This window comes from Herpailurus yagouaroundi, unplaced genomic scaffold (assembly GCF_014898765.1).
Source record: "Herpailurus yagouaroundi ecotype Mexico unplaced genomic scaffold, PumYag 77, whole genome shotgun sequence".
NCBI classification, from domain to species: Eukaryota; Metazoa; Chordata; class Mammalia; order Carnivora; family Felidae; genus Herpailurus; species Herpailurus yagouaroundi.
Window position 1 is genome coordinate 19674486 of NW_024412388.1, and position 16450 is coordinate 19690935.

At 56.3% G+C, this 16450-nt stretch overlaps 3 protein-coding genes across 5 annotated transcripts; 2 read left to right on the plus strand and 1 right to left on the minus strand.

Annotated features, from left to right (window-relative positions):
• The first annotated feature begins 368 nt into the window (after positions 1-368).
• Positions 369-4733, plus strand: FAM110D (family with sequence similarity 110 member D). Of its 2 annotated transcripts, none has more exons than XM_040465695.1 (2): positions 369-1094; positions 3486-4733. In XM_040465695.1, exon 2 carries the CDS (start codon positions 3580-3582, stop codon positions 4405-4407), a length of 828 nt encoding a protein of 275 aa, XP_040321629.1. In that variant the 5' UTR covers positions 369-1094; positions 3486-3579; the 3' UTR covers positions 4408-4733. The 2 variants fall into 2 exon arrangements, with proteins under 2 accessions (XP_040321629.1, XP_040321636.1); XM_040465702.1 differs by lacking the exon at positions 369-1094 and adding an exon at positions 2809-2913.
• A 1175-nt stretch (positions 4734-5908) lies between these two features.
• CUNH1orf232 (chromosome unknown C1orf232 homolog) lies at positions 5909-10662 on the minus strand. 2 transcript variants are annotated; one of them, XM_040465717.1, is made up of 5 exons: positions 10551-10662; positions 9088-10163; positions 7898-7981; positions 7690-7787; positions 5909-6244 (listed from the first exon to the last, which is right to left on the minus strand). In XM_040465717.1, the coding sequence occupies exons 2-5, from the start codon at positions 9169-9171 to the stop codon at positions 5944-5946; spliced, it is 567 nt and encodes a 188-aa protein (XP_040321651.1). In that variant the 5' UTR covers positions 9172-10163; positions 10551-10662; the 3' UTR covers positions 5909-5943. The 2 variants fall into 2 exon arrangements, with proteins under 2 accessions (XP_040321651.1, XP_040321663.1); XM_040465729.1 differs by lacking the exon at positions 10551-10662 and adding an exon at positions 8290-8359 and having other exon boundaries at positions 9088-9177.
• ZNF593 (zinc finger protein 593) lies at positions 10626-11506 on the plus strand. Its single transcript, XM_040465742.1, has 3 exons — positions 10626-10854; positions 11050-11112; positions 11207-11506. The coding sequence occupies exons 1-3, from the start codon at positions 10655-10657 to the stop codon at positions 11346-11348; spliced, it is 405 nt and encodes a 134-aa protein (XP_040321676.1). The 5' UTR covers positions 10626-10654; the 3' UTR covers positions 11349-11506.
• Positions 11507-16450: the final 4944 nt, after the last annotated feature.

Consider the following 16450-nt stretch of genomic DNA (forward strand, 5'->3'; position numbering starts at 1 on the left):
TCATCCATCAAGTGGGATGGTCACCTCTGCTGGGGGGGGGGGGCACCCCCTAGGGTTTTTAGGATAGACAAAGGAGATCCAAGAGCACAGGTGTGAATGTGCTTTGCAGACATTGAAAGTTCTACATGAGAGGGAAAGGGATTTGTGGAAAGTGGTCAGTTGAAGGAGGGCAGGGGCCCCTTGGCAGGGACATTGACTTTTTTGCTCTGGGTGCTGCAGTTTACTGGGGAGAAGGAAAGAGGTCTCCCGGCACCAAGCACTGCGGGCACAGGGCTCCCCCTTGAGACATGAGATGTCAGCTCTAGAAGTCCCTGGTGGGGCAAGGGAGGAAGGAGACCAAAGGACCCAGGCTTGGCCCCAGAATCCTTCCTTCACCACCTCTTCCCAGCCAATCTCATTGGCCATAAGAGGACCATGGGCAGAGGCACCTCCAATGGGCTCCAAGGTGGCTGTCTTCCCAAGACTTGCTGGGACAGGCTCACCCCGCACATCTGCGGCACCCATGCCCCCACCCTTAGGCTGCAGATTCCTGGCCTCACCCCTAGGGAGAGCAGGCTTGACACCATCCACACACCCCAATCAGGACAGGCCTAAACCTGCTACAGAGGAAACAGCACAGTCAGTTAGGACCCTGCTCTGCCTTCCCATTTAACCAAGAGGTTCTGCAAACGCCTAGCAGAGGGGACTGGCCCCACATGAATAGAATGTCCCTACCCCAGGCCTCTGGAGGAAGCTAGGGAATCAGGAGACCTTATCTAGGGTCCTGGCAGTGTCCCAAGCTCACTGTGCCTCCATACAAATCACTTAACCTGTCAGGGCCTGTGTGGCCAGCTGTAAAATAAAGGAGCTGGACCTGGTCCAAGGGTCCTCTCCAGCACTGAGACTGTGACCAGGAAGGAGTTAACTGGAGACCAGGCTCCTGGTCAGGAAGGCAAGGGTTAATCTGGAGGGGGGGGGGGGGGGGAGGCTCTCTCGCCTTTTCCTGTGGAGAGTGAGGTTTGGCTGCTACCAAAGTTACTTCCAGTCCTTGCTGTCCCTCCTGGCCTCCTGTGGTCCTTCCCAGGAACCCCTGCATTCAGCCTCCATACTCAGAGGTGAGTGCATCCTGAGCCCAGGCTGGGGTGGGCAGGCACTCAGGGACCCTAGAGCTGGGAGGCTGACACGAAGCCAGCGAACAAATCCCCCAGCCCATGTCCAGAGCTGAAGCCACGAGCAAAGTTCAGACCACTAACCACAGGACTGGGAGAAGGTGGGCAAACGGACGGAGGGCACCCTAATGTCTGCCAGGCTTCTAGGGTGGAACATCTGTGGTCGAGCATCAGGGCCAACCCGGAGGCAGGGAAGAGACAGCGGACGGCAGATTATTTTGGTCCCTGTGTTTAAGGACTTTTTATAGCCTTGCTCCTCTGGGCTGGGAAGAGGAAAAGGGGATGGGAGGATAACCATGAGGTCAGACAAGCACAGTGCCCTCCTGGGACCTTGGAATCTGACCCATTGCCTGGTGTTATTTCTTTTTTTTTTTTTTTTTTTTTAATTTTTTTTTCAACGTTTTTTATTTATTTTTGGGACACAGAGAGACAGAGCATGAACGGGGGAGGGCCAGAGAGAGAGGGAGACACAGAATCGGAAACAGGCTCCAGGCTCTGAGCCGTCAGCCCAGAGCCCGACGCGGGGCTCGAACTCACGGACCGCGAGATCGTGACCTGGCCGAAGTCGGACGCTTAACCGACTGCGCCACCCAGGCGCCTCGCCTGGTGTTATTTCTTGAGAGCTGGGAGGGAGGACACTTCCAGGCCCTCCTTGCTGCCTGAGTTCCTAGCCACCAACTACCTATGGACTGACTTACTAAACATTAGATAGGTGTGTGTGTGTGTGTGTGTGTGTGTGTGTGTGTGTGTGAGAGAGAGAGAGAGAGAGACAGAGACAGAGAGAGACCGAGAGACAGAGAGAGAGAGAGACAGAGGCAGAGAGACACAGAGAGAGACAGAGACAGAGCCAGTAAAGCTGAACTGGCTATGCTGGGCTGGGGGGGGTTGGCAGGGTCTCTGTTCCAAGGCCTCTGGGGGCGGGGACCCTCCCTCTATCCCTGGCAAGTTCTGTTCTTTTGTTGCCTCTAGACTGGAGGTCAGGTCCCCTCAGCCCCCAGAACTTATGTCTCCCTTTCAGCTGAATGGAGGATTCGGGGAGCAGGGGTGGCATGGGGTTTGCTGAGCCATGTGGGTGGCCCCCTCTGTTACTGCCAGCGGAACTGTCAGCTCTTGATTTACAACCGCTCCAGGTCCTCTTCCCCAGTGGCCGCGGGGAGGTGGCGGACAAGGGTCACAGGGTCTCAGGATGAGAAGAGGGCAGGGACCCCGAGGGCAGATTTCCGGGGAATGCTGGCCGGTTATGGGGAAGAATTTGTGGAGGGAACTTTTGAGTGAGGCAAAGGGCCCACATCTCATGGAAACTGCTTGGTTTTATAGCAGCAGGAATAGAAGCAAAACACAAGAGGGAAGTTCTGATAGGCAAGGAGAGGCGCCAGCTGGACTAGTTCTGCAGTGCGAGGTTAGAGACCTGTCTCCTAACTCTCAGTAAGACTTGATTAAGCCCCTTGCTCTCTATCAGTTTCCTTCTCCGTGAAATGGAAACGCAGAGGTGATGTTTACAGTTGGGCATTGGGGAATTTCCTTGGCAGAGGTACAGAGGTGGCAGGTAGCTGGCTGATCTGACCTTGTGACCAACTCTCTCTCCTTCCCCATGGCCCTGCTGGGACTGGGCAGGGCAGTTGGCTGCAATTACTGGAGGTTCCTACCCTGTAGTTATATCCCTGACCCCCAGTGCTTCAGGGAGGGAAGGGTGGGCCCCGCCAGAGCCAGCCTGTGGCTGGGGAGCCTTCTTGTCTAGGATTCAAAGTTGCTGGGTTGGGAAGAGGTATTTTTTCCGGTTGAGGCCACTTGCGGGAATTGAGCTGGGACCAGCCCCACTTCCTTTTCCAAGTGTCCTGCTTGCTGATGCTTGCTTGGCATGGCTCCGTGGCCAGATTAGGGCACCCTCAAAGGGGCATTAAAAAAAATTTTTTTAATGTTTTTTTTATTATTTTTGAGACAGACAGAGCATGAGCAGGGGAGGGGCAGAGAGAGAGGGAGACACAGAATCCAAAGCAGGCTCCAGGCTCTGAGCTGTTAGCACAGAGCCTGACGCGGGGCTCGAACTCACGGACTGTGAGATCACGACCCGAGCCGAAGTCGGTGCTTAACCGACTGAGCCACCCAGGTGCCCCAAAGGGGCATTTTTTTTTCTGGGCGGCCAGGGAACCCCTGCTCAACCTCTTTGAGGGATAGGAGAGCAGGGGAAGAGGTGGCCTGAGCTTCTGCCCCCTGGACACGGCACTGGTTGATTTGGATGGGGGAGGGGTGGCTGGCTGATCCTATTCCCAGGAATGCCTACAGGAGAGGTGCAGGGCCATCTACTCTTTCCCACTGACCATTCCTCCTTCCCTGTAGGTACCAGGGAGTCCCGACCAATTGCTCTTGGCTCCTCAACTGGCTTCCTCCCTCCAGTGGCTTATGGGGTACTATCCTGCCCAGCTCCGCTAAGATGATCCTGGCCTCTCCCTCCACCCCGTCCAGGGGACGGACCCCCAGCGCCGTGGAGAGGTTGGAGGCCGACAAAGCCAAGTATGTCAAGACACACCAAGTGATAGCACGACGTCAGGAGCCAGCCCTGCGTGGGGGTCCCGGACCGCTCTCCCCGCACCCCTACAATGAGTTGGGACCCCCTGGATCGCCCAGGACGCCCAGGCCCGCCCGCCGGAGCAGCGGCAGGCGGCTGCCAAGGCCTGACTCCCTCATCTTCTACCGCCAGAAGCGGGACTGCAAGGCTTCGGTGAACAAAGAGAACGCCAAGGGCCAGGGGCTGGTGCGGCGCCTCTTCCTGGGGGCCCCCCGCGACGCCACCTCGAGCAGTCCCGGCCCAACCGAGCGACCAGCGGCTCCTGGGGCTTGGGCCGCTCCCCAAGATGCCCCGGAAGCGTCAGGAAAGCGGGCGCTGTGCCCCACATGCTCACTGCCCTTGTCGGAGAAGGAGCGCTTCTTCAACTACTGCGGCCTGGAGCGCGCGCTGGTGGAGGTGCTGGGCGCTGAGCGCTTCTCTCCGCAGAGCTGGGGCGCCGACGCCAGCCCCCAGCCCGGGGCGCCGCCGCCGCCCGGCTCCGGGGACACCAGCGACTGGACGTCCAGCGACACGGATCGTCCGGACGGTGCTGGCGGCGGCGGGGTTGGCGGCGGCGGCGGCGGCTCGGAGGCCGCGGGCTCGGCGCGGGACGGGCGCCCCCCGGTGTCCGTGGTGGAGCGCAACGCGCGCGTCATCCAGTGGCTGTACGGCTGCCAGCGCGCCCGCGACCCGCCGCGCGAGTCCGAGGTGTGACTGCGGCCGCTCGGGAGCGGGCTTCCGGGAAGTCCGGGGTCCGGGCAGGGTTAAGGGGTGGGCGCGGGGCTGGACCCGGGCACCGGAAGGGACGCCCTGCCTCTGACGCGCCGGGTGCCGTGGGGCGAGACCTTCCCTCTGGATCTGGGCTTCCCCTTGTGAACCTTGGGAGGCTGGGACAAAATGATTCCCAAAGGCCCTTCCCAGCGCAGACGGCGGAGGGGGAGGGGGCAGCTATGTGGCCCCTGTGGAGGCCGGGTCTGGGGAGAGAGGTCTGGGGTGGGAGATCAGAGAATCTGCTGAATAAAACCACAATGTTATTTAAAGGAGTCGTGATGTTGGATTAGAGAGTCCATATTGAGGAAAGAGGCGGGGCGGACTTGCGTGGTTAGGTGCGTGGGTTTGGAGTGTGGGTTCCAGGCTCACTGCGTGACCCTAGGCAGACACTTAACCTCTCCGAATCACAGTTGCACCCCTCGGTGATCAAAGTATTTTTGAAAGGGTCCTCAAGCTCATGGCCAAGTGACTGGCGTATAGGAAATGTTCAATAAACGACAGCCGCTAAGACCGCTACTGAATTGGTAGTAGCTCTATTATGATCATCTTCCCCACTGATCCTGACCTGAGGTCGGTCCAAACTAAAGCTGGGAGCCTGGAATGGCGCGTTTGGGGAGTTCTGCCGAGGGGTCTGCCCCAAAAACCTGGGATCCGCCGGCCCGGAAAGGCCGCCCGCATTCCTGGAGATTTGCTGCCCCCTTTTGGTTGCTAGCTATGAATGGGCTGAGATGTGAAGAATCCAGAATTGAGGGCAGTAAAGGAAGGGACTCTTCAAATGAGGATTTTGCCAACCAGGAGCCTCACATCCTGCCACTGTCGTCCTTTCCGTCAGAGACACACAGGGTCCCCTGTTTGCCTCACACACGTCCACACGTCCAAGTCTTTGTTTACGGTCCATCCTCCCTTTGCCTGAGTTACCTTCCCCTTTTTTTCCACTCATCCTTCTAAGATTACATATATTCATTCTCCCTCAGAAATTCCTGAATTTCCCAATCGGCCTCATCTCCTCCGAGCTCCCAAGTACAGCCTTATTTTTATGCCTCAACTTGTCACTTTGTGTGGGACCCGCTGGTAGTTTGGGTTCTTTCCTTTGTCTCTGACCTTCCTTCCCCGAGTACAGGGACTGTGCACATAAAAGGGCCACAGGCAACGTTTGTCGAATGAAAAGAGGCTGGACAGGGCGACGGGCCCTGTCCTCTGGGGCTCCTCAGCTTCCTGGAAAGTTGTAGTCTAAATGGGACACAACCTTTCCTGACACCAGGACTGTCTGGTCATTTTCTCCCTGTACGTTTTTGGGGGGAGAGGGGGAGGACGCTTTGAGCTGGACCCCGCCTTGAGGTTGCCCACCCAGAAGCAGTCATCCCTGAGGTCCGGACAAAAGCACGCGGTCACACAGGGTGTCGGGTCAGGGTCAGGGCTTTTATGGGGGGGAGGGGGAGGGGGGGAGGGGAAGAGCGGGAGCCTTGTTGGACCGGTCGTCTAGTCACCCTTGGGCGCAGCCTTCACCCTCATCTCGGCCAGTTTGTGGGTGAGGAAGCCCCACTTGAAGCCGGCCACGGTGTCGGCCTCCCCAGGCTCCGGGCGTTCGGCGGCCTCCTCCGCGGCCTCGTCCCCGGCTTCGGGGTCCGGCTCCCGGGTGGGTTCGGCGCCGCGCAGTATTGACGCGGCGGCCGCCTGCTGCTGCTGCCACCTGCTGGCGAACGTGTCCCAGAATCCGGACCCTCGCGGCTCCGCCTCCGCCGCGGCCACCGCCTGCGAGGGGGACTTCGCCGCCAGCGGGCTGCGGGAGAGGGACGGGTCAGGGGCCAGCCGAGAGGCGGGAGGAGAGGACGAAGAGGGGAGACGGGGTGCAGACGCTAAGAGTGGGGCCGGGGAAGCCAGGGTGAGGTCAGATGACGGGGGGGGGGGGGGGGGGCGGGCCGGGAGACTGGACGCAGGTCAGGACCTGGAGGCCAGGGGAGGGTTCAGAGGCACTGGGAAAGGAGGCCGGAGTGGGACAGGGTCAGGGGATTAGGGGAGGGGTCTGAGAAGAGGGGGCCGAGACCAAGATCCCTGGGGAGAGAGTAGGGTTCCGGGGTTTAGGGAAGGAACTCGGGGAGAGGGGCAAGGCCAGAGAAGGGAAGCCTGAGGTGCCGGGTCCGGAAAGCTGTGGGAGGGGACCGGAGAGAGTGGCGGGGCCCAGCGGTGCTAGCGGGAGGAGTGAGACCCCGCGCAGGTCCCCATCCGGGGGAAGGGGCGAGGTCAGACTCTTCGAGAAAGGGTCTTCGAAGCCGGGGTTGCAGCGCTGGGGAAAGAGGCAGGGCGGGGGCGGGGGCAGGGGCAATGTTCTGGGGTGGAGGGAAAGGGGGACTAGGAAAATGAGGGAACCCTGGAGAAACGGACAGGTGAGGAGACCCAGAGGAATGAGAAACGCCTAGATCAGAGGCTTAGCCGGGAGGAGGACTGGGGAGGTGGCATGGAGGGGAAGGGCAGTCAAGGAACGGTGATGAGGCTTGAGGTGGGAGCCTCAGGTCTAAGGAAGGGTCCTTGGAGCTCTGGGAGGGACAAGAGATGAGCGCCAGGGGACAGAAAGGAAACCCCGGAGCTGGAGAGATGGGTGGGTCAGGGGGACTGGAGGGGAGAAAGGAATAAGGGAATGTCAGAGGAAGGAGGCAGGACTGGGCTGAAGGAAAGGGCAGGGAGGCAGTGTGTGCCAAAATAGAGCTAGGAGAAAGGAGCTGGCCCGGGTACCATCCCCTAATCCCCAGCAAGATAGTGGTCCCTAGACTAGCCTGCCTCAGGTCTTCAGGAGCCTGGCTGCAAATATAGACCCCAGGCCTCATCCTGCACCTGCTGAATCAGAATCTTTGAAGGAGGGTCTGGCAGAAATTCCCTAGGAGGATGAGGGTATTGGGAACCACTGATCTGGACCACCCTCAGTTCCAAGCGCCTAAAGTTTCTGTCTTCTGTTCCCTGATTGTAGGGAGATGACCCCTCCCATGTGGATGGGGAAAAAGAGCCTAAAATACCTTCTAGCACCTCAATCCCAACAGCCCTTAAAGTCCTCCTGAGATCTAACCTAATCTCCAGAGATGATGATTTGGCCTCTTTCCTGCTGAGAGAAACTGAAACAGCCCGTGGCTGCCTCTCCCCCTCCCTCCTTGGTCAGAAAGACAAATAGACCAGAAGGAAAGGACGTGGGAGAAGGGAGACCCCAGGCCCATCCCAGCCCCCACCAACACGTACTGGTCGGCACAGGGCTCCGGTGGCAGCAGCTTGTCCTCATCTTCTTTGTTAAACAGAGACGACATTGTCAGCCAACCTTTCACCCCGACCCCCTGAACCTAGGAGGAAGGGGCTGGGAGTCAGGGAAGGGTCATAGCACCACCTCCCAGGATCCCACAGCAGCCTCCTCCAGACTCCCCAGGGCTGGGGTAAAGAAGGAAGAACTCACCCGGCGGGCCAACTGGGACATGGGATGGAAAGCCTCTTCGGTAGGTTCTGCCGGCTCAGAGTCCACTAACGCTGGGTTCCCTCTCTGGGACACAAGACCCCTCCCAGCATGAGAGAGGTCCCAGAGGAATGGGACTTCCCTCCCCCGCTGCTAGCCTGGTACGCACACCCCGGCACCCCAACCCCCCACAACTAAACACCCATCTGGTCCCCTCACGCCCTCCATAAATACATACAAGTGTACCTCTACACAAAGTCACCAGTCACATACCTTACCTGTATAGGAAACCCCTGCAGACACCCTCGAGCCCACATACCTGCCCACCCATGGACGTATCCACACACACCCAAAAATGTGTGGACAACGGCATGCATGCTGATGTAGACACACACCTGTACATGAGCATGCCTCCACAGGGCTATGCCTCTTCGCCTGTACATAGCTGTACGTGCTGTGAGGCACCTATACAAGGACACGTACACTGTTATACCATTCACACCTGTGAACTTACAGAAATGCAGGCAGCGGCACAGAGGCCCACCTACAGCACACTAAACCTCTCCACCCATCCACAGACACAAAGATGGAGATGCACACACACACACACACACACACCCTATAGAACTAGTTCCTGCCCCTGCCACATCTGTTTGCACAAACTGCTACTTATTACAGCCTCTAGATGTAAGACCGTTCCCAGTGTCAGAGCCTTTTTGATTTTTTTTAAATGTCAGAATAAACATGCTCCAAGTCTGGCTCTGATCTGATGCTGCAACAGTGACCCTCTAAGGGCAAGCACGACTTCTAGGACCATAGGCCTCACTTCCTCTCCAGGCAAGCCATCCCAGTTCTGCTTAGCTCTGCCCATTAGGAAGTTGTGTCAAGCTGCATGTGCCCCATGTGGCTACTGCCTCCTGGTCTCTTCCATGTGGCAGCCCTTGGCTGCCATCTTTGGAGACGGAGTCTGTCGTGGGAGACAATGACCATTTTTCCCGTGGCCCCCCAATCTTCTTCCTCAGTTTCCTGAAATATCCTGGCTTTCGGCACCAGGCCATTTGTCATCCTTGAAGGTGCCAATTGTTTCTGCACAAATGTGCCTCCCCTCACAGAGCCTGTCCCTTGCTCTTCATTGTATCTCACTCCTGCTCTCTCTGCCCATGACCCACCCAGCAAACATGGATGGTACCCACCTCCTCTGCCAGGTCTTCCTCAGATTCCCCACTGAGGGTCTGTAACACTTTGGACTTGTAGGTTTTCCAGAAGGCCTGGTTCATGGCTGCAGGGAAAACAGACCTGGCACCCAAGCTCAGGAAGGCAGTGACTCAGTGGGCACCCAGCGGGTCTGGCTCCAGGAACTTGGTGAGGCCCAGAGCCTGTCCCAGGGATCAGGTGACTTCATTAAAGATGCACCAGCCTCCCCAGCTGGCACACTGTCAGGCAGGTGAGCTGATCCAGAGGAGTCTGGGGTGGAGACAGGACAGAGCTGGCTTCTGTGGCCTCAGCCCCTCGTCTTGACCCATATTGGCCAAGAATAATGGAGACATCTCTCTCCACGGAGGCCCGCTTCCTGGCCCTACGGGTACTTGAATTTGATCTCTTGGAATGGCTCCAAAAAAAATCTGCTTGCATTCACAAAGTCCATTTATAAAGTCCTTGGGCCCAAGACCCACACTGGTGCCCCTGTGACTGTAGCCATACCAGTTGTGCCTTCAGCAGGGCCTGCCCTATGTCCCCACTCAACTGTGAACTGGAGTGGGGAGGTCTCAAAGCCCCTGGCTGGCACCCTGGGCTTACATTTCTCTGCTTTGTCTGGGCTGGAAACCGATTCCTCTCCCCAGGGATGCACGTGCATGTCTCCCTGTTTCCTGGCAACAGGTTCCAAAGAGCTGGAGCCCCTGAATTATTGCTGAGCTCCTCTGGTCAGCCAGGAAGGCACCAGGCTCCAATGAACGGAGAAAGGCTCTCTGGCCATCCCCCCACTCTGAGCACAAAATACCTAGGCTGTATCTCTGCCTTTGCTGCCAGCCCACACCAGGGAGTCCAGGGCTCAGAGAAAGGGGGCAAAGATGAGAGGTGCTTCTGCCAGCCCTTCCACTTCTTGCGAGAGTTGCTGACCCCGTGCAGTCTGAGGAGATGCCTGAGCAGAACACTCCTTGCTCACGGATTTGACAGGGGGTGCACGAAGGACGGAGACCCAAGGGAATAACTGGGGAACGGTGAGAAGTGGTGAGCGCTTTGTCAGGAACTGGAGGTATCTCAGGAGTCCCTGTGGGGGCCAGATCCCAAACTTACTCACTCGCACTCATTAATTCATTTATTCACATCACAGACATTTTTCAGTGCCTCCCAGACATGCTCAAGGCATATTCCCTCCCCTTGCTGACCGTGGAGTCTAAGATCTGGGAACAAGCATGGGGTGATAGTGCCAAGGGATGGAGTAGAGACAGGTCGGGCCAGAAGGGACCGGAGGTCAGGGCGCGGAATCCCCCGGGGGCCCGCACCACCCAGCCGCTCCCGGGCCAAAGCCTCGCCCTGGGCGGAAGCCGCAGCTTTGGGCCCCGCCCGGCGCTCCGTCTCTGACGTCGACCGCCGCCTGGGGGCGCTCAAGGAGCGGCCTGCGCGAGTGACGTCATCTGAGGCAGTCTGGACGAACCTGCTCCGCCCCCGGGCGTCCTTGACGTCATCCAGCAATCCGGAAGCGCCCGCACGTGTGCCCCTGACCCGGCTCTGGGCCCCCTGGCCCCGCCGTCACTGGCCATGGGTCGCTCCCGTCGGACGGGTGCTCACCGAGCCCACTCCCTGGCCCGCCAGATGAAGACGAAGCGGCGGCAGCCGGACCTGGACGAAATTCACCGCGAGCTGCGGCCCCAGGTTCCCGCACGGTCTCGTCCAGACCTGCGCTCCGAGCCCGACCCCGACCTGCCAGGGGGCGGCCTGCATCGCTGTCTGGCCTGCGCGTGAGTCCCGGCCGGGCCTGGCCTGGGGAGGAGAAGGGTACGCGGGACGGGACGGGGGCGTGAGGTCCGGGCCCCAGGACGCGCGGGTTCTGCTGACCTCCCATCACTTCAGGCTCAGAGCCCCGCGTCAGGGAGATAGGCATACCTGAGATGCATCACCTCACTCTCCTCCTTACCCACCTCCCATCCCTACAGGAGGTACTTCGTCGATTCCACCACCCTGAAGACCCACTTCCGATCCAAAGACCACAAGAAGAGGTATGAAGGAGTAAGGAGAGGACTGGTGGACGGGTGCTGGGCAGACAGGGCTTGCATCTGGTCAGCTCCCAACTCTCTCTCTTCTTTCAACCAGGCTAAAGCAGCTGAGCGTGGAGCCCTACAGTCAGGAGGAGGCCGAAAGGGCAGCGGGTATGGGCTCTTATGTGCCCCCCCAGCGGCTGGCCGTGCCCACGGAAGTATCCACTGAGGCCCCCAAGATGGACACATCTCCCTGACATGGCCTGAGGATGTAGGGCAGGGGAACTGCCCATGGACAGTGGTGCAAGGGCTAGGCTGGCAAAGACTGTGCCAACCTATTTTGGCCCTGGGTTTGGGGAGTGGATGGCCTCTTCTGGGTGCCCTCACCCCCAATAAAGGAACTGGATGAAGAGGACTTGTCTCTGACTCTCTAACCTCCAGGCCACTCCTCCAAACTCCTGCCCTGTAGGGGTTTCTCTGTTACTCTTGTTTACAGGGCCGAGGGTGTCCATTCCCCACTTGGTCCGGCTTTGGAACCTACAGCCTTGCTTTCCCTCAGGGGTCCTGGCATCTGAGCTGGAGCCCCAAGATGGAGCCCAGGTCAGTGAAGGGGAGAGGGAAGATCAGGGACTGACCCTCAGAAAAGAAGTGGGCTCCCGAGATTGCAGCCCCCACTGAGTCACCTCCCCCAGGACCCGGGCGTGAGGCTGCCTACTTTATCATCAGGCCTGTGGCGGCCGCCGCTGCCCCACCATCTTCCAGACAGCATAGCAGGAGCCACCCAGTCCAAGGACAGCCAGCAGTGTAGCCACTACCCCGGCCAGTGGACTCCGGGGCTCTGCTTTGAGCTCCCCAGCTATCTGCATCTGGAGATACACAGAGGGTCCATCTGAGGGGGGGGTTGAGACCCCCGGGGGGGGGGGGGGGGGGGGGGCGGCAAGGAGCTGAGAGGGTACAGCTGGCTGAAGGAGATATGGATGCCATTGCTGCCCCAGGGAGATTCCACCCCAATCCCTCTCGCTTCACTGCCCATCTGGGCCCTGGCCGCTCAGGCGGCAGGAAACGTGACAGCCTGGATGCTGGGGGTGTTAGCCCAGCTATGGTAGGGGAAAGAGGGGGTCCGTGGCTGAAGCCGTAGGTTAGAGGTGCTTACCTGTAGCACCCGGAAGTAGCCAGGGGTCAGGCGTCGAAATCTCATGGTGGGTGCCACTAGTCTTCCTTGGCGGCCTGTGGGGTGGAAGCAGAATGAGGATTAGTGGTGTTCATAATACCAAGGAGTGGAAATCAGGGCATAGAGGTGTCTGACCTCTCATATCCATGGGAGCCATACCTCAGAGGATGCTCACCAGCGTCTGCCCTCCCAGGTCTGGCAGGGGGCGGGGCAGCTGAACCTTTAAATCTGGTCCCTTCCCCCGCCTGCCCATCCTGCCAGCTTCAGGAGCAGCTGTCAAGAGAGATCAGCATCAGGCCTGAGCAGCACCTCCCCCACTCACCAGGGAGGCCAGGCTGGGTAGGGCAGGAAAGGCCTTGCCTGGCAGTGCTCAGGAGTCTTAGACCTGGACCAGGTACTGGGAGGGTCTCCCCAGCCCGGGTCCTGGCTCTATCCCTACTCCTCAGATGGTCGGATATCACGAGTCAGCCCTCAGCATAGGAGGGGCAGGGTGCCTTATTAGCCCTCCCTGGTCGCCCTGAACATTGGTGAGCCTTTTCACTTGGTTTCTGTTACATCAACGCCCATTACCTTGGCGGGGGGAGGGCACATATCACTCCTTTCTGCAAGATGAAGTTCCCGCAGGGACTTTCCTATTCTTGGCTTGGGGACAATAATAAAAGGAGATTAGCATATACTGATTAAGAGAGCTGTCCATGGCATGTTAAAAAACAGCTGACTGTGCCAGGCAGTATTATAAGCACTTAACATGTATTAATTCATTTGGTATTGGTTATCTTATAATATGAACAACAACCACATGTTTTCAGAATAGTATACAGAGTACCTGCATATGCAGAGAATGGAAACTTTACAGTGGTCCCCACTTGGGCCTAGAATAGAGATATAATGACCTACTGCTAACCTTTGAATATTTTACAACAAAGATGCAGAAGGAACTTTTATAAACTCAGAAAACTACCTTTAAAATAGAAGCTACCTTGGGGCGCCTGGGTGGCTCAGTCGGTTAAGCCTCCGACTTCAGCTCAGGTCACGATCTCACGGTCCGTGAGTTCGAGCCCCGCGTCGGGCTCTGGGCTGATGGCTCAGAGCCTGGAGCCTGCTTCCGATTCTGTGTCTCCCTCTCTCTCTCTGCCCCTCCCCCGTTCATGCTCTGTCTCTCTCTGTCCCAAAAATAAATAAACGTTAAAATAGAAGCTACCATTTACTCTGCCCTTAACTGCCTAACCCTGCCAGGTGCTAGGAGCAGAAAATAAAGGCAAGGTTATGTGGGGCGCCTGGCTGCCTCGGTCGGAAGAGCATGCGACTCTTGATCTTGGGGTTGTGAGCTCAAGTCCCACGTTGGGTGTAGAGATGACCTCTTAAATAAATAAATACTGTTTAAAAATAAAGGCAATGTTGTGGACGTCAGGCCCCCAATCCTTTTAGGGGTGCATGTGAGTGGTGAGTTCCTGTCTGTTTCTGCCCTACAGGACTGTGTGTTCAGGCTGGCTCAGGGTAGGTGTTTGATGAAATCAGGGTGGTGGAGACAGGTGTGTGTTTACTGGGCTTCCCCAGAGCGCCGCAGGGAGGCTGTTGAAGGAAGAGGGCAAAACGGAGGAGTGATGAAAGGACACGTGCAGCTCAGGGTATGAGGATGCATGAATGGGGCCAAGGACAAAGCCAGAGAGGGGAGGGCTGTGTTGCACAGTGGAGCCTGCTGGTTCACCAGCGAGGGAGTCAAGCCTGCAGGTACCTTTGAGGACCCTGAAAGATGCAGATAACAATCTGCATTCTTGTTTGATGCCGTATGTAATGGTAGGAGGGAGCCAGGGGAGCAGGCCAAGTTCCAGAGAACTCAATTTGTACGTGAAATTATTAAATGATGGCAACTAACACACACCCATTATATGGGCCATCCAGAGGCCAAGTGCAGAATTTGGATTTGGGGGCAAGATCATGTCAGGCTTTGAAGGCTGGGTACTGGGGCACTGGTAGGGATTCCAAAGTGACACAGTCAGAGGGGCAGGCCCTGGGAAGCCTTCCCAGGCCCCTCTCCATAGAACGAAAGCAATAATAATAGCTCAGATCCATCCCATTTGACAGATTTCAAAATACTTCAAGGAAATCTTCACAGCACTAAGGTCTAAGCGTCTCTGTTTTAGACAGGAAGGAACAGTTCAGAGAGGTGTTGAAATTGGGCGCAGTCACATAGCAAATGGAAGTGATTCTGTCTGATTCCAAAGTCCTAGGAGTCTCCTGGCCTGGGATGGTGGTGGTGGTGGTGATAGCTACAAATCGTATGTCACAGATTATTGTTCTAAGAGAAAAGCTCTTAACTGGGATTCAGAATACAGAGGGCCGATAAACTTGGATGGGAAAAAAAGTGATATATTTTCACTAAACTGTAACCAAAATTTACCACTTCCTTCTATATGGATTGAAGTATTAGCAGTATCTGTGGCTTTGTCACCAATTGAAATCACAGATTTTTAAAAAAAAAATTTTATTTTTTTTTATTTTTTTTTAATTTTTTTTTAACATTTATTTATTTTTGAGACAGAGAGAGACAGAGCATGAATGGGGGAGGGTCAGAGAGAGGGAGACACAGAGTCTGAAACAGGCTCCAGGCTCTGAGCTGTCAGCACAGAGCCTGACGCGGGGCTCGAACTCACGGACCGTGAGATGGTGACCTGAGCCGAAGTCGGCCGCTTAACCGACTGAGCCACCCAGGCGCCCCCCCAAAAAATTTTTTTAATATTTATTTATTTTTTTTAATGTTTATTTTTGAGAGAGGGAGGGGCAGAGAGAGAGGGAGACACAGAATCCAAAGCAGGCTCCAGGTCCTGAGCTGTCAGCACAGAGCCCGATGTGGGGCTTGAACTCATGAACCGTAAGGTCGTGACCTGTGCCAAAGTCAGACGCTCAGCTGACTGAGCCACCCAGGCGCCTCTAAATCACAGATTTTTTCATTCAAATTGTAGTTATTGCAAGTGTCTCAACATTATATATGCTCATAACTGTTTCAGAATTGTGATAGTTATTAGCCCACCATTAAATCACACTCCTTCAGACTCCTGCGACATAGCTGCCATTGATTGGGCACCTCTGAGCCCAGTAGAAGGTCAGTGACCAAATGGTAAATCCACTTGTTCTCACACCAGTAACCCAGGCTTCTCCATTATTCTTCTGATTCCTTATATTTAGTGGTTAACTGATAAATACATGTGAAAAGGTGAGTCAAAGACCACCCCACAGTTTAGCTGATATCATTAGAAAAGGAAAATTTAGTGGCACCTGGGTGGCTCAATCAGTTGAGTGTCCAACTTCGACTCAGGACATGAATTCATGGTTCGTGAGTTAGAGCCCCACAGCAGGCTTGCTGCTGTCAGCAGAGAGCTTGTTTTGGATCCTTTGTCCCCCCTCTCTCTCTGCCCCTCCCTCCCTCTCTCTCTCAAAAATAAAAATAAGCATGAAAGAAAAGGAAAATTTAACTTGAACTTCCAGTCTTGTTATTTCATGCTAATAAACCCATTACTATATCATAAATGTTGGGGGGGGGGTTAAGATTTTATTTTTTCAAGTAATTTCTACACCCAACAAGGGGCTCAGACTCACAACCTGGAGATCAAGAGTTGCATGTTTTACCGACTGAGCCAGCCGGGCGCCCCAATCATAAATTTGTGTCTTTAAGTATATTTTGGTTATAATTCTCTTCCTTGTAATCTCCAGCATTTTTTAATGCTTCCAAAAGCACTATTCTGAGAAAGGGTCCATAGCCAAAAGCGTCTGTGTGCAGAAACGGGTGGGTGCTAAAAATCCCTGTTCGAGAAATTTTAGAGCTATTAATGCAGGTACTCTGCACCGCAACCCCTTTAACAGAGAAACTGACATATGGTATGTAGGGGCACATAGCTAACTAGCCGCACAGCTGGCATTTGCAGCCAGAGCTCTGGCTCTCGAACTTTTGTACTTTGCTGCTGAGCTCACTGCTCACCTTTATGCAGTTTTGTGTTTGTTTTGTTTTGTTTTGTTTTGTTCCTGCGGAACCTAAAGGACAATCCAGCTTGGGGCGGGATCCCAGGCGCGCTCTAAAGTCGCCTGAGTCACCAGTGACACCGCCTCCGGGTCCAGCGGCCCCGCTGCCTAAGGACGCCTGAAGGGCGGGGCAGGAGGCGGACAGGCCGGGGGGGGGGGGGGGGGGGGGCG

Bases quoted from the DNA above. Each gene is read 5' to 3' on its own strand.
- FAM110D (XM_040465695.1), top strand. From the start codon at position 3,580: ATGATCCTGGCCTCTCCCTCCACCCCGTCCAGGGGACGGACCCCCAGC.
- CUNH1orf232 (XM_040465717.1), bottom strand. From the start codon at position 9,171: ATGAACCAGGCCTTCTGGAAAACCTACAAGTCCAAAGTGTTACAGACC. The intron at 7,982-9,087 runs GTGGGTACCATC...CTTGTGTCCCAG, and splicing joins AGGAAGACCTGGCAGAGGAG to AGAGGGAACCCAGCGTTAGT. The intron at 6,245-7,689 runs GTACGTGTTGGT...CCTCTCCCGCAG, and splicing joins CCGGAGCCCTGTGCCGACCA to CCCGCTGGCGGCGAAGTCCC.
- ZNF593 (XM_040465742.1), top strand. From the start codon at position 10,655: ATGGGTCGCTCCCGTCGGACGGGTGCTCACCGAGCCCACTCCCTGGCC. The intron at 10,855-11,049 runs GTGAGTCCCGGC...CCATCCCTACAG, and splicing joins CATCGCTGTCTGGCCTGCGC to GAGGTACTTCGTCGATTCCA. The intron at 11,113-11,206 runs GTATGAAGGAGT...TCTTTCAACCAG, and splicing joins TCCAAAGACCACAAGAAGAG to GCTAAAGCAGCTGAGCGTGG.